Genomic DNA, 27656 nt, shown 5'->3' on the forward strand with positions numbered 1-27656 from the left:
AACACCCCGATCAGGCAGGGGGCGGGCCGGCCAAACGCCCAACGCCCCTCCCCCCCCCACCAGCCCAATGGGCCCCAATTGGGGTGGGCCAGCCTGACCCCACCTGTGCACGAATTTGTGCACCGGGCCTCTAGCATATGTATATAAGTTCTTTGGTCATTCTCTGCCTGCCACTCCCAACGCCCCTTGCCTCTGAGATCCCTCAGGCTATGCCATGCTTTCATGCCTCTGGGCTGATTTCATTATATTCCAAAGTCTGTATAAATTTTATATAATAAAAACACTAGAGCAGCCTCCGGGGTGACTACTCATCATGAACTGCCCAATTAGGGATTTATGATTTATTACAGCACCCCTTTTTTGTCCACAAGATCCAAAGTGCAGGGTTCAAGAAGTGTATTAATGGTGCAGGGAACAGTCCATACAAAGCCTCTAGGTGGATTAGCTTAGAGTTTTTTAAGGAAAGCAAGAAAACCGGTGTGGCTGAAATAGGATTGGGAGGGTGGAGGAGGACATGCGTTAACGGAAAGGGTGGAAGAACAGAGTATACTTCCTTGGAGAGGTCTGGTATTCTAAGGGTGGACGGAGATAAATGAGGAACTGGTAACAACGGGGGTTCTCTCTAGCAGCCATGGGTAGGGTGTAAGAGGATGGGGTAAAAGGAGAAAAAAAAAATACTAGAGCACACACTGTGTGCCAGGGACTGATCAAAGCACTTTGCATAAATTAACTTATTGAATCCTTACAACTGCTACATTAGATTCATTTTACAGATAGTGAAACTGAAACAGAGATCTTTAATAATGTATCAAAAGCCATAGAGCTAGTAAACAGCAGAGTTTGGATTTGATCACATGAGTTCTAGAGTTCATGCTCTTAGCTACTACACAAAATGCTCTCACTATATAATCACATCATATAGGTATATGTGTATGTGTGTGTGTACTTAGTCCTTACAATAACACCATAAAGTACTATTATTAATCTCTTTTCCCTCATCTGCAAAAATGGGGATAAGAGAACAAGAAACTTGCTAAAGGACACATAATTGAATAACCAGCACTTGCTTTTTTTAACCTTAGAAGGTTAGGTTAATAATTTTATAATCATACATCACTCATATATTTAGTGACAGTAATAAACGTTAGAAATGTCCTTAATATTTACTGTCTAATACTTCAGACAGCATTGGGAATTTGTATTTTTCAGAACACATTTAAAAATATACATATGAATTCAGAACACATATCATCCTTTGAAGTCTACAGTTTCAGAAATAATATTCTACTCATCACAGAAACAGTAAAAGGAAAAAAACTCAGTCTCTGTTATATTGCTGGGACCAATGTGTATAAACAGAACCATTGCTATTTATGTTAGTAAAGTGAGAGGCCAGATTGAAACATGCTTTTTTCTTTAGAGCATATCTCAATCTGAATAAAAACTTCATATCAAATAAAATACATATTAAGTATGTCTCTATTTCTAGTTCATTAAAGTGATGTTTTCTCAGTTATCTTTACCTAACAAAAGATGTTAGAAGTTAAGAAGTATTAAAAAAAATGGAGATATTAGATTTCCATCTTTAACATTAGCAAATTCCATACCAACTTCCATAAGTGTGAATAAGTCATTAGATCATCAAACCAAAGTCACTTACTGCTAATGATGATGTGCTAGACATACGACTCATTACATGCTTGTCACTGCTGAGGGGACTTCTTCCCTCCACTGAACTTTGGGATGTCATAAGAGCCCTTCGTAGAACTCTTCTTGGAGTTTTGGAGAAAGAGAATGCTCTTGTAACCTAGAATTTTAAGAAGTTACAATTAAGCCTAAAAAAAGTTTAATATAACTGATCAGAATATACATAAATAAAGCCAAATACACATGAAAAGTTTTTGTACAAATAGTATTATCATAGATTTAGAATCTCTTTGGACAAAACACTGAGAAAATGTAGTACAGTAATAGTCCTCACTCAACATTGTGGTCCTCGATATGTTCTGTGACTTCAAGGGAAATGACATATAATAAAACCAATTTTATCACAGGCTAATTGATATAAACAAGAGTTAATTTCCTATAGCATTATCATCAACATTATAATGAAACAACGCTGAACATTATTTAAAGACCTGCTGTATACTCGCATTCTTAGAGCATGACAGTCAAATGGAAGAAAAAAAGTGCAAGGATAAACCTGGCATGGGAGAGAAGAAACGTGGCTTTTTTGTGTCTGATTTCACTAAAATTTAGTTGTGAGATCTTTAACCCAAAGCCATTTGAACCTCAATTTCCTTTTTGAAAAAGTGAAGGAGTTAATTTGACTCATCATTTAACATATTTACCATATATCAAACATGCTGATCTTGGGAGATATAAAGATGATTAAATAAAGTACAAAGCTTCCCTTCAAAAGCAAAAACTTGTAAATCTAGCAGTAGACTATGGCTGCAAATTTCATCTAGACTATTAATATACTTGTTTTTCTACTTCTAAAAGGCCCAATATTCTTATGTAATCCTCAATAAGGTAAGCAGCGAAGTTATCTCCGATAAGGTAAGTAGGGAAGTTATATCCAGCGTTACAAGATTGAAACATACTGTGGTCAGGATCTCTGTTGTGTGCCCTTTGCTGAACAATATCTGAGGTGATATTCAAGATGAACGCACACAAACCTACATCTACAACACCATCAGAACATTTCTACTGAAGTAGAGTTCATAGAAGTATCACTATAAAAAGAATATGAAGGTAACAGGTTATAATTACTGCACCAAAGAATTCACTAAACTAAAACTATTATCTCTGTGGGCCATTTCCTAAGCCCTCAAACCAACTTTGTTTTATAGACTATCTTTACACTGGTGTTTCTGGCAATATTATTTTAATGTAGTCTAAAAAATACTTTTTGGAGATATGTTAAATAATAATGCCAGGGGACTCACCCTTTTTGAAGTCTTTTTTATTGCTCTAGATGCCCTACTCAATGTACTGTCCATATCTTTTGTATTTACTTCAAAGGTTTCTGGATCAGCAGTGTAAATAAGATTTTCCTGTTCAAAAAAAAAAAACATTTTTATTATTTTAAAATAAAATTTTAAAAATACACAACTGTTTTTAAAAATCAAACCTTTAAGCACTTATCTTCATATGGGAGTATACTATATAAAAGAAGCTACTCAAGATTTTTGACATGCCTGACATAATTTCTATTATAAAATGTATTAATTTAAGGATAGTGGAAAATAAGCACTCAGTAAATAAAAAATCCATTGCAAGGACAATGGAGACCAAAGCAACTGGAAATCCTATATAATAAAAGGCTAATATGCAAATTGACCAAACGGCGGAATGACTGGTCGCTATGACGCACACTGACCATCAGGGGGCAGACACTCAATGCAGGAGCTGCCCCCTGGTGGTCAGTGCGCTCCCACAGGGGGAGCGCTGCTCAGCCAGAAGCCGGGCTCATGGCTGGCGAGCACAGCGGCGGTGGCGGTGGCCTCTCCCACCTCCGCAGCAGCGTTAAGGATGTCCGACTGATGGCTTAGGCCCACTCCCCATAATCCTAAGCCGTCAGTTGGACATCCCTCGAGGGCTCTCAGACTGTGAGAGGGCGCAGGCCAGGCTGAGGGACCTCCCACCCTCGCAAGTGCACAAATTTTATGCACCGGGCCTCTAGTGTGTGTGTGTGTGTGTGTGTGTGTGTGTGTGTGTATATACATATATATACATATATATGTATGTATATATATAATATATATATATAATCTTACTAACAACCCTAAAACTAGTAAGTTATAAATTTAGCATAATTTATATGCTTAAGAATAATGTCTGCTACCAAATCAGTATCACAAAAATTAATTTAATTAGAAAAACCAAATCCACCCTGCCTTCTCTATCAGAAAAAAGACCCTCTCTTTTCTACTTAATCTACTTGCTAAATGACTCAGTTGCTTATCTAATCGCACTCAGGTAATGAGTACTTATAATTATCAGTAACTTTTAAAAACAATATTATAATTTTTTTCTGAGGTTTTTTTTTTAAATCACGTCATTATAAAATGTTTGGGGGAGAATTTTTAAATAAAATTACCTATAAACTCTACTAACCATTTACTATTTATATTTTGGTATATTCCTTACAGATATTTTCCTACATGCATAAAATACTTTATTGTGACAAAATTGGAATCATAGTTTTCTTTAAATACCTCATTTGTTCCTTATAAGGCTATTCCTAGATTTATACTAAAATTTTCTAAATGTATACCAAATCTTGCAGGAAAGGGGGCAAGGATCTTCTTTATTTCCTACTTTCTAGTTGGTTACTGCTGGCAAAGATGAAAACTATTGATATGTATGCATTTATATTTATTTGGCTACTTAACTCTAAGTGCTAGTAGTTTTCAATTGGTTCTTGTCAATTATATAGACCAGGGGTCCTCAAACTATGGCCCGCGGGCCACATGCAAATACAAATATTGTATTTGTTCCCGTTTTGTTTTTTTTACTTCAAAATAAGTTATGTGCAGTGTGCATAGGAATTTGTTCATAGTTTTTTTTTAAACTATAGTCTGGCCCTCCAACGGTCTGAGGGACAGTGAACTGGCCCCCTGTTTAAAAAGTTTGAGGACCCCTGATATAGACAATCGTGAAAAATAATTCTCAATAGTTAACACCTCTTGCATGAGGAACAAAGCAGTCAGGACTATGATTTAAGCTCTGGCTAACTCTGAGTCTCTCAACATCCCCACTCACATACTCCTTTGAGGTTTTGCATTATTAAGATTTCCTACATCTCACAGGAGACGGGATCACATTTCCTAAAATGCTGTACATATGGCACCATAAACTAAGCAAAGCTTTAACTTTAGTTTTATGAACTTAATTTTGTTTTCATTTCATTCAATTTTTAAGTTTAATTTCATTTCAATTTGAATTTCATCCAATGAATAATATATTGAAAATCTATCTCATATTGGATTTATATGGTCCTAGACATAGACACAAATTCAGGAAATGTTTTGACAAAGACAATTTGACAATTTTCTTCCATTATGTCTCATTTTAAAACTACAAGGTAATGTATCAATCATCACTCTGAAGTGGTCAACTTGTGACATTTTTTTAAAACTGAGAGCTGAAAAATCCAATCAAATTGTCAAAAAGCATTTGGAAATAATAAGAGAATTAATTTAATAAAAATGATGGGTTACAAAATTAACATCCACACATCAAAGATTTACCCACATAGAAAAACAACAAAAACAGCTAAACTCACTCACTTATGATAGTACCTAGTATCATTGTGTCCCCTCCTTTAGTGTGTGCCACAGGGATTTCCCCAAACTTTGTAATCATGTTTATAGCTTAGAGAATCTGATTTGGTCAATTTAAAATGATACCAATAATAGGCATTTATATTAACAACTTACTATGTATGGCTAATAACCAGCAGAATAATAATAATTTTAAATAGAAATTATATTAACTCCAGTATAAATATTATTGGCTCAGAAGCACAAACTCTTCTTGTATATGTTATATCTTCAATCTATTTCTCATGTAGTTAGAAATTCTAGTTCTACAATATTGAATATTATTGAATATTGAATGAATACTGCTACTATAAATAATTAGTGATAAAAGTACTAAGTGTTAGCATAAGACATTTAATTATCAAGTTACTTCTAAACTATTCAAATTGGGGGAGGGGGAGTGTAACATTGCTTAAATTCATTTGTTACTAGAAATATACTTTTGACATTAGAGGTTAGAAACCTGTAATGGCTTCAGCAAAGCCACCATCTGACTTCAGGTGATATATAAGCCTTAAGAGTATAGTGTGGACAACGAAATTAAAGGTTACATGTTGGCAAGAGACTGAAAAGACATAGTACCTAAGTATTCTGAGAAAAAAATTTTCAACAAATTAAAACTTAACCTTTAAATTTGGAATAACAGAATACGGGACATCATATCCATGAGAAGAAAAATTATGGAGAGTTTTAACTAAGAATAAGGATACCTGGAATCTAATGTTAACTTTATGCTCTTAGCCTTAGTTTTCACATGTACAATAATGATATTAGATTAAATGTTCTTTCAGCCTGAAAATTTTAATTCTTTTTTTTAATTTAAATTCTTTACTGTTCAAAGTATTATATAAGTTTCCTTGAACATTTTAATTAAGTCATTTACAAATGGGTATGACAAATGAAATTAGTCTAGAATAAAATAGTTATACTTATTTTACTCTTAATTATTTAAGCTCCAATTATTTAGGGCACCAATAGATACATAATAAATAGGACAGAAATTATTGATTTAAAGAATCAGATATTTTTATCTCTTACATCTTTTGTGTGTATATATATATATATATGTGTGTATATATATATACACACACACACACACACACACACACACACATAAATATACACACACAAACAAATATTTAAAAATACTTTCTCTTCAGCATGGCAAATGTTCTCAAATGATAAGACACTGACTCAGGACTTTTAAAAAATTTACTCTCTGCAGTATTTTAAATGTGAGAAAGATCTCAACTGAAGTCAATATGTGAATTTACAGACATATTTCTTAGTAACAAAATGTGACAACTTGAAAAACATTCACTTTAAAACAGTATAAATCAGGACATAGCTAAATGTTTGCTGCCATCTTGTGGCTAATTTTACTTTATGAAATTTGTTTCATTAGTTGTTTATATTCAAACTAGAGACCCGGTGCACAAAATTTGAGGGGGGGGGGGGGGGCGCGTATCCCTCAGCCCAGCCTGCATCCTCTTGCAATACAGGACCCCTCAGGGGATGTTGGGCCTAAACCAGCAGTCAGACATCCCTCTCGAAATCTGGGACGCTGCATGCACCAGTGACCATACTTTTCATACAGGTGAAAGGCATCTTGCTATTGTGTGGGCAGCTACATTTTTTTTGCCCTGATTATAAAAAGTAGTACATAACATGATCCTTCTGAGGCAGTAGTACCATTTTCCCCATCTTATGGGAGGAAAAACTGAAGCAGGAGAAGTTAAGTAATTAGCTTTGTCACACAGTTATAAGTGTCAGAATCAGGGCTGGTAAAATGTGTAAGCCAGAGTTCATGCATGTCATCTCTGCATCATCCTGTTTTTTCAGTGTTAGAGTAGCCTTGTCAGGTTTTAATTTTTAAATCTAAGAGACTGTTCCCCTAGGCCTGGCTGGCGATCAGGGCCATCTGTGGGGCAACCGATAAGCGGGGCGATCGGGAGGGGCCCCCGCTGGCACCTGTCCTGGCTGGCAGTCTGGCACTGCCAGCTGGCCGGCCCTGACTCCCGATCACCACCACTGGTCGTCTGCCTCCTGGTAGTCAGTGCGTGTCATAGCAACTGGTCATTCTGCCGTTAGTTGATTTGCATATTAGGGCTTTATTACATAAAACTAGAGGCCTGGTGCATGGATTTGTGCACCAGTGTGGTCCCTCGGCCTGGCCTGTGCCCTCTCGCAATCTGGGACCCCTCAGGGGATGTCAGATAGCCAGTTTCAGCCTGATCCTTGCAGGCCCGATCCAGACAGGAGGGAGCCCAATCATGTGAGTTGAGCATCTGTCCCCTGGTGGTCAGTGTGTGCCAAAGTGACCGATCGACTGGTCATTGGTCGCTTAGGCTTTTATATATACTAGAGGCCTGGTGCACGAAATTCATGCATGGGTAGGGTTCCTAGGCCTGTCAGCGATCAGGACCAATCAGGGCCTTCCGGCTGCCAGCCGAGGCCTTCCTTTGTTCCATGCCGCCCCCTGGTGATCAGCGCACGTCATAACGAGCAATCAAACTCCTGCTCTCCCGGTTGAACTCCCGAGGGGACACTTTGCATATTAGCCTTTTATATATATACTAGAGGCCTGGTGCACGAAATCAGTGCATGTGGGGAAGGGGGGAAACCCTCAGCTTGGCCTGCATCCTCTTGCAGTCCAGGAGCCCTCGGGGGATGTACGACTGACGGCTTAGGCCCGCTCCCCATGGGACATCCTTAAGGCTGTCAGTCGGACATCCTTAACGCTGCTATGGAGGCGAGAGAGGCTCTCACCACCGCTGCTGCGCTTGCCAGCCGTGAGCCCGGCTTCTGGCTGAGTGGCGCTCCCCCTGTGGGAGCGCACTGACCACCAGGGGGGCACTCCTGCATTGAGCGTCTGCCCCCTGGTGGTCAGTGTGCATCATAGCAACCAGTTGCTCTGCCATTCGGTCGATTTGCTTATTATTTGCTTAGTAGCCTTTTATTATATAGGATAAATAGATAGATAGATTCTAGAATTATTAGCTATCTTGTATGCTTAGTAGCCTTTTATTATATAGGATAGATAGATAGATTCTAGAATTATTAGCTATCTTGTAGCTAGTAATTCAATAGATTGTATTTTTAAAAAAATTTCCATTAACTGTTTATCCTTCAGTTTTATAGTTATAAATTCAAAAAGGACTGCTTAAGTCATCTACTCTGACATCTTGATAAATGAAGGAGTAATTTCTAAAATAGGCAATCACTATAATGCAAGGATCTGTTTTGTATATGAATACCTAGACCAATGAAAAAAAAATTCTTCCATATAATGAGCAATTTTGTAAGCTCTATAACAAAAACTGTCTCCATCATTTTTCTAGCCAACATTCTGTTTTATGCATTAACATTGCATTACTTCTATAAACCATTTTGCGGAACAAACATCCTTTATTTACAACATATTTTTGACCTATAGAAATGTTCAAAAGCAAAAAAAAAGTCTATTTACTGTTCTAAACATTTAGGTAGGACATTCTAGCCATGTATTATCTACTTTATAAACCATAATAATTATACCTCAATATCTTTCATAAGAAGACTTAACTATGATAAAATAAGCATTTTACTGTCATAGGAATGTCCAAGCAATGTGAGTTACAGTACTATTGTACTGAAAAGGGTCATCTATCAATACATTATCTTCTTATCATTTGTATGTGTCTTATCATTTGAGAACATATGCCATGTTGAAGAGAATGTATTTTTAAATATATATACAAAAGATGCAAAAGACCAAAAAAATCTGATTTTTTGAAACAGTAGTTTCTGTCTTTCTAATATATATTCATTGGTGCCCTAAATAATTGTAGCTTAAATAATTAAGAGCAAAATAAGTATAACTATTTTATTATAGACTAATTTCATTTGTCATACCCATTTGTAAATGACTTAAGAATTAAAATTTTCAGGCTGAAAGAACATTTAATCTATTATCATTATTTTACATGTGAAAACTAAGGCCAAGAGCATAAAGCTAACATTAGATTCCAGGTATCCTTATTCTTGTAACTCTCCATAGTTTTTCTCCTTGTGGATATGATGTCCCATATTCTGTTATTTCAAATTTAAAGGTTAAAGTTTTAATTTGTTGAAAATTTTTTTCTCAGAATACTTAGGTATGTATTTTTGGTCTCTTGACAACTTGTAACCTTTAATTGTGTTGTCCATACTCTTAAGGCTCATATATCACCTGAGGTCAGATGGTAGCTTTGCTGAAGCCATTACATTTCTAATCTCCAATATGAAAAATATAATTCTACTAACAAATGAATTTTTTAATAAACTTATGTTATTTGTGCAAAAATGATAGTCTATATCTACAGCATGTCTCACCACTAATGATGAAGAAAGTAAATTATCTTTCATAGGACCTATATTTTACCCAAGAGCTACTATGGGCTTCCTGAATTCTGATAGTCGTTTAACTTTGATAATTTGAATTTCTCATGTATCTTCACATTAATCTATATCAGTGGTTCTCAACCTTCCTAATGCCGCGACCCTTTAACACAGTTCCTCATGTTGTTGTGACCCCCAATTTCATTGTTACAAATTGAACATAATTAAAGCATAGTGATTAATAACAAAAACAATATGTAATTATATATGTGTTTCCCAATGGTCTTAGGCGCCCCCGAAAGGGGTCACGACCCACAGGTTGAGAACCGCTGATCTATATAGTATAAAAATAATTATATATTCTATATGTATATATTCACAATTCACATTTGATTTTAAGAGGCTGGACTGAGAAAACTAGATTGGCTACTCTCCTGATAGGAAACGTAACTGGCTTTATCTCATTATTGCTTGCAGTTAGATAAGGGAACAGCAGAACAGAATACCCTCTATTTTACAAACAGCCAGGCCTAAGAGCCTCCATGAAAATCACAGGGTACAAGTCCCAAAAGCCTCACCCAAACAGAGTCAGAGGAGCAATAAGGTTAAAAGGGCCTTTCCATAAACTAGCAACTGAGTGTTTCATGTGTCTATATTTTTAAAATATCTTTTCCAAAACAATTTATTAAACCAGCTTCCCTCAATACACACAAAACTAAAACTCTCTTATATTCACAATTAGCAATTAACAATTAGAAATGCATTGGTTTAGCTTGAATGCACTGCCATGGAGTTTTAACTCTTCATAATAGATTAAGAACTTACAGCATCTGCTTTACAAATGGTGTTGGCTACATGTCGACATAGCATCTTGAGCCAGTTCTCTTTTGGAAGTTCCTCTGATGTCATCTGGAAACTGAGCAGCACGTTTGCCTGCTCTGTTGGTGGCCTCACGAGCAAGGCAAAAGCATTATGGCAATCTAGGGTCCCAGAATTATAAACAATATGTTATTCTTGGAAAATGATAGATTTATGCAAGTTTAGTTACCTCAGATCAACAACATTCCAATGAAATGAATGATCTTTTCTCCACCCTTCCCACCCCCTCTATTTCTAATTGGACAAAGAGTATCACCATTTTACATTGAAACATTAGAAAGAACTGTAACAGTAAGTACCATATGAAGAACCAATAATAAGTTGACATTCTATAAACAGTATTTTCCATGACATTTAATATTTTATATGCTGGAGTTTTAAACAATTAGAATGTATCATTACTTAGTATCCTAGAATTTGAGTTTTAAAATGAAATGGCATTGTAAGAATAATTTATAAACTCAACCTATTTAAATCAAGTTTAAAGAAACATAATTTTCAAATATTAAAATTGTTACAGAATGTTTTGTGACCAAGATGCAGAACCTATTTTAAACAATGAAGTCTTCCACTATTATAATCCAAAAATATGGAAATGATTTAAAATAAATGTACTACATAACCCATAATTCAAATTCGACAATAGAATAAAGATAGCAATGTAAGTTACTATTCAAATTTTCTTTAATTGTTACTTAGGGTGCATTAACTCATGCACATCATTCCTTTCATCATGAGAGGATGGGATCAGTAATGGTACCAGCTTACACTGTAAAAACTATGCCTAACACCCAAAATATGACCAATAAAGACATATCACTAGTGCCAGTTAAACAGATGATACTATTTTGAGTAGGTATAAACTTTTAGCAATTTCAGGCGTTCAGAGAAACCTCCCTAACACTATCAAAGTTGAGGGAGAAAGCTTCCCTTAATACACATTTAACTCCATGCCAAGACTACCATAGTTACTTAGGGTGCATTTACTCATGCACATCATTCCTGGTCATCTCCTAACTGTATCCTTAACAATGCAGCTAGTGGCAACAAGGAAAGTATAAGATGCAGAGCACAGGTGATTTATTTTGGATTCTGAAGAAATAAAATGTTTTGGTGTGGGAACAGGCTGGGTTAGGGTACAGAGCACTTTCAGGTGAAAAAAATATAAGGAAGTGAAACAAATCTGCAGTAGTGAGTGTGAACTATTTTTATTTAGCAATAGTTTATCCAATAAGCATACCTTCTGTCTCTCTTATGTCCAGCACTTTCTTAATTTGAGAAAGAGGCATTAGATGAATATGCTTAAGAGAAGCTGGGGGTCGGGTCTGGCCATGAGGACTCCTAAAAGTGCCAATAACTTTGTGGCGTTTCCTTGCTATCTGATTATAGAAAAACAAAAGTAATTATAAGTAATATGAATAAAAACAAAGATAAAATACTTAAAAATAAAACGCACTAATCACATAAATCTATATGCAGTTCATCTATTAGTCATTCCAGAATTACTATGGGATAAGAAGCTATGTAAAAAAATAATACATGTACTTGTGTAACAGGTATGCTCATGTTTATATGATAAGAGTTCAAAGGTCAGGAAACCAGGCCAAGGGACAGGATCTACGCAAAAAATCCTTGAGGTATGAAAAAACTTAGAAGCATTGTGAAAACTAATAGGATCAAAGAACTGAGGAATTTTCTTGAGTTCAGGAAGGAAAATAGTTACTCTGGGACCTCTATATTGGGCACAAAAGATAACTGATATCAGTTTAAGAGCAGAATTCACAATTATCTCAGATCCTGAGAATAAAGGAGTAAATAACACAGAAATGGTTCTGCCTCTCCTATTTTCATAACATCGAGAAAGGGGACAGTTAAAAGGTAACTAAACAATAAATTAAACAAATGGTACAAATTATAAACTCAAAGTGCTATGTTAAGATATAACTTTACCTAAACTGGGGATTCCTGCAAAAGGAAGAGATAAGTAAAATAACACTGGAAAAACCAGGGGCAAAATCAGAAAGGACCCTGTGATTCACGATGTATTTGAGTTCTGTGAATTTTATAAGGTCTTTAAATTTATTGTTTTCATTTCCACGAAAGCCTGGTATGTTATTTAGCTTTTTTAAAAGAACATCTCCTTTGAGGTAATAATCATCAACTGAAAGACATTCACACAAAATGTATTAGATTAGGTTACTTAATGAATTGAGATTAACCGGTCACCATCATGAATATGACAAAGTATGGCTGAAAAGTATATCTACTTAAGTGTTGGCTAATTAGAAAAGATCAAAAGGCAGTCAGTACATATTCATATTGAAGCAAAACTATGACTCAGATCTATATTAAATATTAAAAGTTAATTTACATTAATGTAGTGAAAATAAGCAATAAAAACTTAAATATTTTCACTAATATTTAAATATACATTAAATTAACTTGGTTAAGCAGAATAAATACAATTTTAAGGTTTTTTTAAAAAGGAAAAGCAATGACAAGTGTTAATACTTTTTGTTGTTGTTGATCATCACCGGAGGATATTTTTCCATTGATTTTTAGAGAGAGTGGAAGGGAGGGGGAGAGACAGAGAGAGAGAAACACCGATACACATCAATTGGTTGCCTCCCACGTATGCCCCAACTGAGGGGATCGAGCCTGCAACCGAGGTATGTACCCTTGACAGGAATCGAACCCAGGACCCTTCAGAGGAGGGTCCAAGCTCTATCCACTGAGCCAAACTACCTAGTATTAATATCAATATTAAAGACACATATGCTAGTACATCAAGGTAAAAAACTCAAAACAAATAAAATATAAAAAGAAAAGTATATTCTTAAATACTAAGTTAGTTTAACTTCAGTAAAACATCACCTGCCATATTTAAAAGAAGTCAATATAGATTTTATCTATTTTAATAGTTTCTAACTTTCATCTTACTCTTCATTCCAAATTTGCTAAGAGGTTTGGTTATTTGTTTGTGATTTTGGTTTTTCAATTTATTAATTTTAGAGGGGGCGGGGAAGAAGGCAGAGAGAGGAGGGAGGGAGGGAGGGAAACATTGATTTGTTGTTTCAGTTATTCATTCATTCATTGGTTGATTCTTGTATGTGCCCTGATGGGGGGTGGGGGATGTCAAACCACAACCTTGGCATATTGGGATGACAATTTAATCACAGAGCTATTTGGCCAGGACTGTTTGGGTTTTTTCAGACAAACAAGCTAAAGAATGAGAGTTTAGGATTATAAATCTTTAAATCCAAATTTAATGTTAGAAATAGTATTGTTTCAATTACTATGATTCTGAAACAGGAAAACTAAGAGAGAGTAGAACAAAAAGTCACTGGTGAATGAAATGAGAGGCCAGGGTATTACATAACTGACTGGAAGCTACAGGGAATGACAAATGGCAAGAATTAAAGTGGAAGGTGAGTCAATGAGCCAGTTATAGAATACTTCAAGGAATTTGAAGGGGATGTAAGATAAAAAAAAAAAATTAAAGTTAACTACAACTCTCTCGGGATTAAGGGGATAAAACCCAGAATGGATTAGCTGGGAAGTAAAGATAACCTAACCAATTAGATGAATGGAGCCAGTAGACCAAGGACTTCAACAGGAAAATCCTAAAAAAACCTTAATAGTACCTAACAGAGAAGAACTGAGCAACTATGGGCAGACAGTAAAACTCCATGATAATGCCTACTGAGGTAAAATATGATTTATCTGCCTCATGAATTTTTATTATAACTTTCTCAGTTCTGGGCATGGTCAATTATATATAGTATTTTCAGTGTCGTTACTTTGTATTTTCTAACATTCCTGAAAAAAATGAAAATATTATTTTTCACTAATCTCACAACAACAAAACTCTGCATTTAACACAGTGAACTTTTGGTGACTGGGTATGACTTATTCTCTAAGAGTCCCCTGTGTTTTATAATAATATACATGAAACAAGAGCACAACTCTAGAAGACATGTAGAAAAGGAAAAAAGAAAGAGGTATAGACTTTTTTTTTTTTTTTAAGGAAACCCATCAAATTACTTTAATGAAAGCAACAGGTAGATACCAAATAACAGAAATGTCAAATTAGTCTTCTGGTGAATCTGGTGAATTAATATCTATTTTATCAAAATGAATAGCTTTATCTCCTGAGATGAAGGAAAATACACTCCTTTATATCCCACATAGGCTATTTTAATGTTTGAAAGTACACTATTAACAGAATGAAAGAAAAGAGTTGAAAAAGCAGCCCTAGCTGTTTTGGCTCAGTGGCTAGAGCGTCAGCCTGAAGACTGAAGGGTCCTGGGTTCAATTCCAGTCAAGGGCACATGCTGGGGTTGTGGGCTCAACCCCCAGTAGGGGGCATGCAGGAGGCAGCTGGTCAATGATTCACTCTCATGATTGATGTTTCTATCTCTCTCTCCCTCTCCCTTCCTCTCTGAAATCAATAAAAATATGTTAAAAAAAAAAAAAGGGAAAAGCACACAAATATAATTCAGTTTGTCTGTAGGAATAATATGGGAGGAAATAATTAAACTTAGATGAGAAAATTAAACTTTAGAATCAATGCACACCATCCATCTGATATACTGACCACTCATTTAATCCTGATGACTTAAGGAAGAATCAGGAAATCATAATTCATGATATTACACAATTTATCTCTTTTCAACAAAATACTGATTTCTTTACTTAAATTTCAAAGTAAAATCATAGCTATGTCATACATCTCTTATAAATATACATGGAAATAAGAAGTTCCTAAAATTCTTTTGACTTAAGCATTTATTTGCATGGAAATAAACTAAATTTTCATTCTGACTTAAATTTGAAGTCATGAAAATTTATCATACTTCTTAATATTAGGTCTTCTTCTAAAAGCATTCCATTAATAAATAGTATTAGATCAACAATTGGTCTCAATTAAAAAAGTGTGATTATTTAAGTTTAGCTACTTTAAACTTACCTATAATACTTTAATCAAAGCTTGGTTTTAAACATTCAAGGAAGTCATATAAACCAGCAGTATTATATTATATTAAGTACAACTTTACCTCCAGGCAGTCATTGAAGAGAAAGAGGGTTACTTGTTCTCCTCTGTCACAGGGGTGCTCACCTAGAGAAATTGTTTCAACTCGTTGGATTAAGCTTCGGTGAGAAGATAAAAGATTAGCCTGTGTAGATTGAAAATATTAATAGATCATTTGGGAGCAAAGAATTTTTTTAAGTTATAATTTAAAAGAAAGTGGTGCCAAGATTCTATTTATATTAAAAATTGCAGAATCTAAAATAACAAGAAAGAGAAAATAAATTTACAATTATCAAAGATGGATACTTACTGGGCATCCATCTACTTCATAAACAACATCAAAAATCTGCTTTTGCGCTTCGGTTTTTCTCTTATCCTCATTAATATGCCTGAAAAATTAATAAGTTTATTTTTAAAACTTTAAAAGCTTAGTGGAACTTAGTTAGTCCCTGGTTAAAAAAACAAAAACAATGACCCGACCAGCGTGGCTCAGTGGTTGTGCATCAACCTATGAACGAGGAGGTCACGGTTCGATTCCCAGTCAGGGAACATGCCCAAGGTTGCAGGCTAGAACCCCGTGTGGGGAGTGCAGGAGGCAGCCGATCAATGATTCTCTCTCATCATTAATGTTTCTATCTCTCTCTCCCTCTCCCTTCTTCTCTAAAATCAATAAAAATATATATGTTTTTTTAAAACTCAAAATAAGAAAATTCAAATTTTAAAAAAAGTAGACAAAAGATTTGAACATACATATCACAAAGAAGATAATATGAATGGCAAATAAGCACATGAAAAAATGCTACCACCATTTGGTATTAGGGAAAATGCAAGTCGAACCTACAATAAGATATTTCACTACACATCTATTGGAATTTCACAAAATAAAACGACTACTCATACTGAGCATTGGTAAAAACATCGAGCCCCTGGTGTTCAACATACACTGTTGATGGGAATGCAAAATAATACAAGCAGTTTGGATACAGTTGGGTGAATTTTTTAAAAACTTTTATGGCCTAGTCATTCCTACTAGGTATTTTTTATCCAGAAGAAATGAAAGTATATGTCCATATAAAAATTTATTCACGGATGTTCATAGCAGCTTTGTTATAGACAGACACTGAAAACAATCAAAATATCCACCAACACATGAATTGATAAATGTGGTATACCCATTCAACAGAAAACAATAAAAGGGAATGAACTGTTGATATAAGCAACAATAAGGACTAATCTAAAAATAATTATGCTGAGTAAAAAAAAAAAAGCCTGACAAAAATATAATATGCAATTTGATTCTAAGAAAATGCAAATTATACTGATAAAAAGAAGAGTAGTTGTTGCCTCAGGATGGGCCGGAGAGGGAGGAAAAGGGATTACCACCAAAGGCTATGAATAAACTTGGAGGTAGCGGAAATGTTCCTTAACTTGATAGTGGTGATGGTTTTATGGGAGTATATATATACCAAAATTAAAAAAAAACTTTATATTAAACATGTATAATTTGCTAAGAAAAACATACTCAAAACTACTAAAACATAGATCTATAACAAATTAATGTTTATAAGATAAGTATGTGTAATTAATGGTGTTAGAATCCAATTTTAGGGGGTTTTTTTGTTTTGCTTAAATGGCAAGGACTAGTTAATTGGTGCTGTCTCATTATTTCCTTTACCTTACAGATTATAGTTGTTTCAATCAACCACAATACTAGTAAGCATTTAATCCCTATGCTAAATGTTCAAGAATCCTAAGAATTCAAGTGTGGTTAAATTCTGTAAGGTTTACAAACCAGCATCACAACTCAACATTAAAATCGCAGCTTCCTTAGTTCAACATCTACTTAAAATCTACTCTGAGCAAGCCATTTAGGGTAGTGATATATTAGAAAGATTTTTAAATTCTGAGGAAGCTAAAATAAAATGTTGAAAAAGAAGGAAATCTTTAATCACCAGTCATCAATTTGGCTCATTATTCCTAAAGCAGCCCATTGACACTAGTCCAAAGGAGGCGACAGGTCAATGACAAGTCTACTCCCTAGTCAGGTTACTTTATAATCTTTGTTTACCAAAATATATTATATATAAATAATAAATAGCATATGCTATCATCACTAAACAGGCAAATAGGCCAAGTACAAGCTCTCAGCTTTTCTCTTTTGTGAAAATATGTTTTAACACTGACTGCCTACTTCAAAGAGTTGTTGAAAGAATCAAGGTAAGTAATGACAGAGTTTGTTAAACCATGAAGTGCTTAAAAAACTATTCTCCTGGCTGATAAACATATAAAATATGAATGTAAGCAAAAAACAAAACATGCCTAAAACTCCATAGCAACAGAAACTCTTAATTTGAGCATTATTTTACCGCAGGGCTCTCACTCTTACAGCTAGTAAAGTTCCTTGCTAAGCGTGCCTTTCCAAGTTTTTTTTTTTTAATATGGTTGTTTCTTATTGTTTTTTTTTATTTTATTTTTTTTTAGAGAGACAGAGAGAGAAACATCAGCTGGTTCCTGCACACACCCTACTGAGGATCAAGCCCACAATCCAGGCAAGTGCCTTGACTGGGAATCGAACCAGCAACCTCTCAACGCATGGGATGACACTTAACCAACTGAGCAATACTGGCCAGGGCATTTTCAAGTATTTTAAGAAACTATTTCAGATTGAAGCACCTCATGAAATCTCAGAAATATTTTAATTATATCTATTAAATATGATGATATGTAAAGTCCAAAGAGCTGAAGTGCCCTCACCCTCCATGAGTCAAAGCAATACCAACATAGTTTTCAGTTCTGATCATAATAGTCAGGAAAGATCATTTCTGATCAGAACTATGTCTACAAGTTTAACAATCAAGGCCCCAAGGCAATTTCATTGAGTTTATACTTTTCATACATCTCCAAACAATCCCAATAATTTAATTCCTTAAAATTCAAGGTAAGAAGCCAAAAGCCAAATGTAAACTGAAAAAAGTATTATAAATCTTTTCTTTTTTATTTCACCATGGTCAAATTCCCAAGTTACGTTTGGGCAATTTATATGAATATGAAGACAAAAACAAGTTATGATTAGAGGTATATGAAGAAAATGGCTATTAGTAAATTATAACATTTTCAAATTTGTAAACCATTGTTACTCTCTGTACATAATAGTTTAATACCCTAAGAAATGTTTTTGACTAATCAATGTATTCTTATAATACTTTCTCATCATTTTAATGTGTAACTACAGTTAGAAAAATAACAAATATTTTACAAATATTTGTTGATATTTTTTCTCCATTTATGATTCTAATTGTTCTATCAATTCCATTCTAAATCCAAGGAACAATAAAAAAAAATTGAAATAATGCACTTACGTCATTACTTCCTTTAGTGATCCAATAGCTTTTTCTAGAGTGCTTTTGTCAGGATTTTCTTCAGCTGTATGTTTCTTAAGATCTGTAATAATAAAATGTTTTTTCCATGATTAACAAAAATTCAATGGTTTTCCATCTAAGACTTAATTAAAAAACACCATCCATCTTAATAGACAGAGACTGATATTTTTAAAGACAATATCCAACCTTTACTTTTATATATGTAGCATTCCCTTAAGAGCTCTCTTCCTACACATTTGTTAAGGTTCCCACATTTTTTTTTCTTATTTACTAAACTTGCAGAATAATATGTGATTCATTATTTCACAGCTATCTCAATTTCCTTCTAGTAAAGTTTGAGAACTGCTAGATTCCTTAAACTACCTCCATGAATGAAAACATTCTGGTCCTCATTAGGCTGAGAAATCATTATATAGCTGTATTTCACACTGGGGCCCATGAGTCCTTCATAGAGAGCCTTTGGTGTCCTTAGAGCAGGTTTCGTTTAATTTACGGGTTCATGAGATGCCTAAGCCTTGATTGTTCTTACCCAGGTTGCTCATAATGTTCCCTATGCTGTATTCACCTAATGATTCCCTAGTACCACACCCACTTAATCTTTTAAATGGATGGATAGAAGGAAATCTTAGAAATCATGTTCATTGTATTTATTTATTTACTTACTTACTTATTTACTTATTGAAATCAAGTTCATTTGATGGATTTCTATAAGTACTAATGAAACAATAATGAAGATAAGCAAAAAAAATACACTGCTTTGCACATATATTTTCTTTATAATCTATAAAATAGGACAGCTTTTAAAGACTAGGAAATAATTCTATATGCTAGTAATTCTAAACTACATTAGATAAACGTAAAGGGAACAAAAATTATCAATTTTTTTTAGTTACTACTATAATTCATGTTAACCGAAGTATTTTAAAGAAAAAAATAGATTAAATAGTCAAAAAATCAGCTTCTTTGTCAGCTACACATACAACTGTAGTTAAAGTTTGAGGATCAAAATGCTTTTTTACAGACTTATTCCTATTACTAATTTAGTTTTCATACTTAAATTTTTAAAATATAAAAAATGACACTGCCCTAAAAATATTCACTACTTTAGAGTAAGCTAAATGTAAAGGCATATACATATGCTTGTCTTTTACTGCAAGCAAAATTTATTCAAAAAATTAATTATCCGCTATAAAACTCCCTTCCATTGATATCCATAGTTTACTTTCTAAAATAAATGAATGTTTCAAGTGTTCTACACAATCTAACAAAAAACTGAGCATAAGACCAAATATGTAAAATTTTACTAAGACTCAGAAAAGAACCAAATAATTAGAGACACAGGAATCGTCTCTTGTCTTGGGATTTTTGTGGGTGAATGGTGTGTTTACATGAATGTAAACTGATTGTGCATTAGTGACACACCAAGAAATTTAAGGAGACTTTTAGTGGAAAGATAAAAAGTACAATACTGATCAATATAATTGATATCAGAACAAATAAAGCATTCTAGACCAGACTGAATTTTTGTAGCACCAGTGATTAAGATTATCCATAAAGATATTTTGTATGTAAAAGATATAAACTTTAATGCTAAAATCTAAGAAAATTTTAAAACAGAAAGAATTTCAAATTTTTTAGAACAAAACAATTCTATAAAAACATCCAAATGGTCTAAAAAACGATCAGAAAAGTACCATTTAAAAGTAACGCAACACTAGGTAACCTCTGTACTGGTCGGATGAGAAGTTCGACAAGGCTTTGCCGTCCACATTCTGGTTTAGCTTGGTTGATCTGAAAAGAATTAATTTATTCAACAGTTTTTAAAAATGGTTTTCCCAAACATTAGACACCCTACATTTATTCGTGCCCTGATGACTAACAGGAAAGCTGGGGTAGCAATGTTCTCTGGCAGATTACTGTGGTTGAAATGACCTCCTGGGCAGCCAAGGGTTAATTAACATCTTAACCAGAAAGTGAGTTACTCTACACACTACTATATATTCCTTCTTAAACAAGTCTTAAATCTACATGACTCATAAGAAAAAAACTTTTAAAATATTATGTTGACTTGATAAACAAAATAAGGCATTGGTAAGAGGGGGGTGGAGGGGAATCATTAAAGGCAAGACAATTCCCCTAGAAATATTTTAGGTGTTTGAGAACTAAAACATGTATAACACATCATAAACAACATTCTCATTCACTTAGCTGCTTCTTAGACCCTGCTACCTAGTATGTCAAATCTTCAGAAGCTAAACATCATTGCTACTATCAGAAGGTATAGCTAAAGTTAACAGGTAACATTAAGGTGTTCTTACATAAATTCATTTTTACTAAAAACATAATTTTAATGAATTCCTTCAGAAATTATTCTCAGATTTTTATTTTAAAGACTACATTACCTTCAGAAAAGCATGAAATCTTGGTTTCTGTTTTTCACATTTAATAATTGTTTCCTTGCTCATTTCAAAGAAATTAACAAAGGGAGGGTAGGTTTTTACCAAATCTTTTGACTAGAAAGAAGAAAAAACAAACATTAATTTGTAACACCTTTCACCCTTAGACAATAAAACTTGAAGTTGAACGATCAATAGTCACATCTGACAGAGTGCAAGTGTTTAAATTTCTTCTCATGTTAAATACAAAAATTTATAAGTGGCCGTAACCAGTTTGGCTCAGTGGATAGAGCGACGGCCTGCGGACTGAAGGGTCCCAGGTTCGATCCCGGTCAAGGGCATGTACCTTGGTTGCGGGCACATCCCGACTAGGGAGTATGCAGGAGGCAGCTTATTGATGTTTCTCTCTCATCGATGTTTCTAACTCTCTATCCTTCTCCCTTCCTCTCTGTAAAAAATCAATAAAATATATTTAAAAAAAAAAATTTATAAGTGAGTTAAGTGCTAAACAAAATGCATCAATTGGTACGCACAGCCTGAAAAGTAAACACCGTAAAGAAACAAAAGTATATTAAAACTTGTTGTACTGATATAAACGTAACAAGTTTAAAATCTATAAATTTAATTCACGACAAAGGAGCCAAGAACATAATGGAGAAAGGAGTCTCTACAATAAATGGTGCTGGGAAAACTTAACAGCCACATGGCAAAAGAATGAAACCAGACCACTTTCTTACACCATACACAAAAATTAATTAAAAATCTAAGACCTGCAACTACAAAATTCCTAGAAGAAAACATAGGAGGTTAAACTCCTTGACAGGGGTCTTAGCAATGTTTTTGAGGATCTGACTCCAAAGGCAAGGGAAACAAAAGCAAAAATAAACAAATGGGACTATATCAAACTAAAAGGCTTCTGCACAGTGAAGGAAACCATCATCAAAATGAAAAGGCAACTTACTGAATGGAAGATATTTGCCAATCATATATCCAATAAGTTATTAATATCCAAAACACATAAAAAGACATACAACTCAACATAAAAAACACCAACCTGATTTTAAAAAAGGGAGAGGGGGCCAGAGGAGGATCTGAATACACATTTTCCCAAAGAAAACATACAAAGGCCAACAGGTACACGGAAAGATGTTTAACATCACTAAATATTATGAAGGCGCAAGCCAAAGCTACAATGAAAGATCACTTCACACCTGTTAGAATATTATCAGAAAGATAAGAAATAACAAGTGTTGGAGAGGATGTGAAGAAAAGGGAACTCTGGACACTATCTGTAGGATTAAGTGGTGCAGCCACTATAAAAACCAGTATGAAGATTTCTCAAAAAATTAAGAATAGAACTACCATATGATCCAGCAATTCACTTCTGGGTATTTGTCCAAAGAATTTGAAAACACTAATTCAAAAAGATATACACACCCCTATGTCCATTGCAGCATTATTTACAATAATGAAGATGTGGAAACAACCTGTGTCTATCAATGGATGAATAGATAAAGAAGATGTGTGTGTGTGTGTGTGTATTCCCAAAAAAATGTATAAACACACTCTGAATAATTATAAAGGCAGTGTTTATTAAAATACATTTCATTTTCAAAATTGAGCTATCAGCTGTTAAAGTGTGAGACACCCTCTATATATATAGTGGAATATTATTCAGCCATTAAAAATGAAATCTTACCATTTCCAATAACATAGATGAAACTTGAGGGTACAATGCTAAGTGAAATAAGTCAGAAAGATAAAGACAAATAACATATGATTTCACTCATATGTTTAATCTTTTTTTTTAAAAAGAGAGAAACAAACAAACAAAACAAAATCATACATAAAGGGAACAGATGAGTAGTTATCAAAGTGGAAGGGAGTTCGGGGGTGAGTAAAAAAGGGGGAAGGGGTCAATGTCATGGTGATGGATAATAACTAGACTTTTGGTCATCACTCTGTAAGTGTATACAGATGCTAAATTATGTTGTAGAACTGAAACTTATATAATAAAAAAAGTCTGTAAGTTCAAAATATAATAATTAGAATAGATCAATGCAGAACCTAAGAACATGCTATTATTTATTGAAGGATCCAAACCACCATTAAAAGATTAACTATTAGCCAGAAATGCAAACAAGAAAAGGAAAAATGTCTTGGCTAATTGAGGAGACTAAAAGGTATCAAAAGGAATGTGAGAATAATTTGCATATTTGGAATTCTCAAGCAATAACAACAACAAAAAAATCTGAGCGACTACATGGTAAGAATGGAAGTTAGAAGGCCTCAGAAAACAGAGAAGTAGTCTATTAGAAGCTTTTATGCAGAGCAGACAAAATGACAGCAAGAAGTAATATCAACTAAGGAAAAATAAAAATGAAAACTCAGTTAAAGAAAATTTCAGAAAAATCATTAATCTATGGCCATTTGTGAAAGGCAAATAACTTGATATATAATAAAATAATTATAGCACAGTACAACAGTGTTCCTAATGATGACCTTGAGCTATTGATAATGTTAAGTTTTATATTTAACAAACACAATGATGTCAAAATTTTAAAAGCTTTCACATTTAAGCATGTAACTTTCATTTCCTGCCAATCCTTTATGATATTTAATCTGGAAATTTTAAAATGAAATAAAATACTTACATATTTAAGAAAGATGTCACCAATGCTTTTGCTTTCATCCCAATTAACAATAAGGTCTTCAAGATCATCCTGAAAAAAAAACACAAATTAAGACATTTAAAATTATACTGGACAATCTCTTAAATATCTTTTAACATTTTCAAGATAGTCATTTAAAAAAAAAAGATAGTCATTTTGAAGGTACTTTACACAGTGTGTCCCCTTTATATCTAGAAATAACTGAAATATCCAAGGATTTTGATAAAATGTAAAATAGAAGTATTTGATAAATTGCATTTTTATTAACTTATAGATCTTTTATCACTTGTATTTGTAATGTACAGTAATATCAAAAGTAAGTTAATATATTTGCTTGAAACATTTTATAATTCAGATTAATCTTTTTCCTGGAAGATGGGATAAACACTAATATGGGTAATTTTGAGAAAACTGATAAATTTAATTCAAAAACCACACAGAAAAAATAAAAAGAAATAAACTTAAACTACTTTTAAAAGCTGAGCTAATCCTCCCCAAATTTACTTTACTATGATTGATTGATACCTGGAAATCATGGATCCTTCACTTAAAATAAAAAATCATTAAAAAGAAAATAGGATTGTCTTATATGATCTTAGCATTTATCTAACTATAGAGAATTGAATGAAATAAACTCTAAGTCCCTTACAGTTTCACAGTTTCACAAACAAACTGAAGCAAAACAAAAACATAGAGCAGAGGAACAATAGTAGAAAAATAACACTAGCAACTACATTTCTCTATAGAAGACTTTGTGAGGCCTTAATTCCTTATTTTCAGGATTAATTCAAATTAAAAAAAAAAACAACACAAGCAAACAACAAACATTAACAATGCATTACAGCAAAGAATAAATCATCCGAAGGAATAAATGAAAAGTTTTAGACACAAAATTTATTTAGTTCATCAGAAGTACCTGAAAAATCATAATATACATAATAAATATATACATAAAAAAGAATTACTATGAGCCTAACATATACAAATTTACCTTTATCTTAGTGTGCACATCAAAAATATCTGGGATACTACCAAAAATAGTCTTAATCTCTTCTGGTGCAAGGATAGGCCCACCACGTTGTCCTTCTTCTTCCAAAGGTACCTGAAATAACTAAAAGGTAAAAAAAAGATTAGTTTAGGTAGACTGTGGGGAGGGGGAAGGGAGTGAAACTAACAAATAGTGATAAAGGGGAGATGAAAAGTTGATGAAAAAGAAAAGTGATTTAAAAACACTTCTCTAAATTTGAGGCCTTTTTTCTAACATTTTCTATTCTACTTTATCCCATTTATTTATATACTAAAGGCGCAGTGCACAAATTCATGCACCAGTGGGGTCCCGCGGCCTGGCCTGTGGAGATCAGTGGACCTCCACACCGCCGCAGCCCGGCCTTACCCGACAGCTCATCGATCCCACACAGCACAAAGTAGTGCACGAAGTAGTGCATGAAGCAGCAGGCAGGTGGGGAGGAGCCTGAGCCTGGGCCCAGGCCAGGCGCCATACTGCTCCCACTCATCCTGGCCACACTGCGCCTGCTACCGCTGCTCAGTAGAGGCTCGCTGCCACTCCGCAGCGGTCTCCACGTGCCCATCCTAGGGCGATACCGGCGCACCCATGACCACGCAGCTGCCGCTTGTCATTGCAGCCTTGCTCCTCATGCAGCGGCCAGCTCGTGCCCAATCAGTCTGGATGCTGGTCCCGATCCCCGTCCAGATGGCGGAGGGATACACAGGGGGAGTGTCTGTGGGAGAGGCTCAAGCCACCACTGCAGCTGCACTTGCCAGCCATGAGCCTGGCATCTGGCGCCCGTAGGTCAGCTGAGTGGTGCTCCTGCTGTGGGAGTGCACTGACCACCAGGGGGCAGCTCCTGCGTTGAGCATCTGACCCCTGGTGGTCAGTGCACATCATAGCAACTGGTCGACCGGTCCTTCGGTCACTTACGCTTTTATATATATAGACTAGAGGCCTGGTGCACAAAATCGTGCACAAGTGGAATCTGGCCAGCCCCGCCCCCAATCAGGATGGGGGGGCCAATCGAGGGCAGGGCCGGCCGGGAGAGGGGCTGCAGGGGGTGGGGCGGTTGGCCGGCTGGCCCCACCCCCTGGTCAAACTCCCGGTTGAGGGGATAATTTGCATATTAGCCTTTATTATATAGGATCTGTGTATATGTGTATATATGCTCTTGTAATAAAATGTTATGTTAGCATCTAACAAGTTTACCACACAGTTCTACAAATCATTAAAACTGTTAGTATGATACAAGGGTAATTTCTATTTTTATTCAAGTTAGTAAGGAAGAAAGCAATAAGCAATCAGTTATTTCCAGACATACACTTACTATGAGTACTAAATGTTTTTAAATGGTAGCACAGAACCTTGGTGTAGGGGAAAGAAACAAGATTTGGAACAAAAGACCTGTTTGTATTTATGTTGTTGCTTGTATTAATCTAAAACAAATAAAAAATAAAGGAGCCCGGCCAGTGTGACTCAGTGGTTGAGTGTCAACCTATGAACCAGGAAATCAAGGTTCGATTCTGGGTCAGAGCACATGCCTGGGGTGTGCAGGAGGCAGCCGATCAATGATTCTCTCTCATCACTGATGCTTCGCGCTCTCTCTCTCTCTCTCTCCCCACACTTCCGCTCTGAACTCAATTTAAATACACACACACACACAAAACTAAAGGATAAATAGCTCCTAGAACTAATATGTGAATATAGCGAAGTCACAGGATACTAGGTCAGCATGCACATGCACTCATGCACAGAGAACACAGACACATCGATCATATTTCTATATACCAGTAATATACAAAAGAATCCAAAATTTAAAAAGTATCATGTACAATAAAAAATTAAAGTACTTAAGTATAAATATACAGCAGATCCTTGAATAAACATCCTTTCATTATAATATTGTTAGATGCCATAGGAACTTAATTCTTATTTATATCAATTAGCCTATGATCAAACTGGTTTTATTATAAGTCATTTCACTTAAAGTGCCAGAACCTATCAACAATGTTAAATGAAGACTTACTATAATAAAACATGTAAATTATGCTGAAAACTAAGGATGCTGATCAAAGAAGACATATGGCTGCGGATTGAAAGACTCAGCACAGTGTGTGTCAATTCTCCTTCAAATTGATCTATGGATTTAACCCAATACTTATCAAAATTCCAGAACTTTTTGTAAATAAAGAAAACCAGATTCTAAAAATGTATATGAAATAGCAAAGGAACTTCTTAGTATAAAACTGCAGTATTCAAGACTGTGTGGTGAAGGGAGAAACATACAAGATCAATAGTAGAGAATACATTCCAGGAACAAACCCACACAAATATGAAGTAATAGTTGACAAAAGTACAAAAGTAATTCAATGGAGGAAGGCTAGTTGTTCAACAAATGGTACTAGAACACTACTTGCAAAAAAATAAACCTCAGCCTAAATATAACTAAAGCATGATCTATTTTTAAAAATCTGATAAATTGGACTTCATTAAAATTAAAAACTTTTTTTCAGCAAAAAACTTAGAATGAGAAGACATGCTATAGATTAACAAAAATATCTGCAAATCACATATCTGACAAAGGAATAGTATAATAAAT

At 34.5% G+C, this 27656-nt stretch overlaps 1 protein-coding gene across 7 annotated transcripts in view; it reads right to left on the reverse strand.

Annotated features, from left to right (window-relative positions):
• Positions 1 to 27656, reverse strand: part of ECT2 (epithelial cell transforming 2) — a 49328-nt gene that overhangs the window by 4071 nt on the left and 17601 nt on the right. For all 7 annotated transcript variants that reach the window (XM_014535297.1, XM_014535295.1, XM_014535293.1 and 4 more), the window contains 11 exons: positions 25040 to 25159; positions 24031 to 24099; positions 21383 to 21493; positions 20675 to 20771; positions 18960 to 19041; positions 15911 to 15989; positions 15626 to 15745; positions 11809 to 11947; positions 10515 to 10669; positions 2952 to 3059; positions 1661 to 1807 (listed from right to left, as the gene is read on the reverse strand). In XM_014535297.1, the coding sequence (XP_014390783.1) occupies positions 1661 to 1807; positions 2952 to 3059; positions 10515 to 10669; positions 11809 to 11947; positions 15626 to 15745; positions 15911 to 15989; positions 18960 to 19041; positions 20675 to 20771; positions 21383 to 21493; positions 24031 to 24099; positions 25040 to 25159 (1227 nt within the window). The remainder of the gene's footprint in view (positions 1 to 1660; positions 1808 to 2951; positions 3060 to 10514; positions 10670 to 11808; positions 11948 to 15625; positions 15746 to 15910; positions 15990 to 18959; positions 19042 to 20674; positions 20772 to 21382; positions 21494 to 24030; positions 24100 to 25039; positions 25160 to 27656) is intronic.

Source organism: Myotis brandtii, unplaced genomic scaffold (genome assembly GCF_000412655.1).
Source record: "Myotis brandtii unplaced genomic scaffold, ASM41265v1 scaffold1423, whole genome shotgun sequence".
Classification (NCBI taxonomy): Eukaryota; Metazoa; Chordata; class Mammalia; order Chiroptera; family Vespertilionidae; genus Myotis; species Myotis brandtii.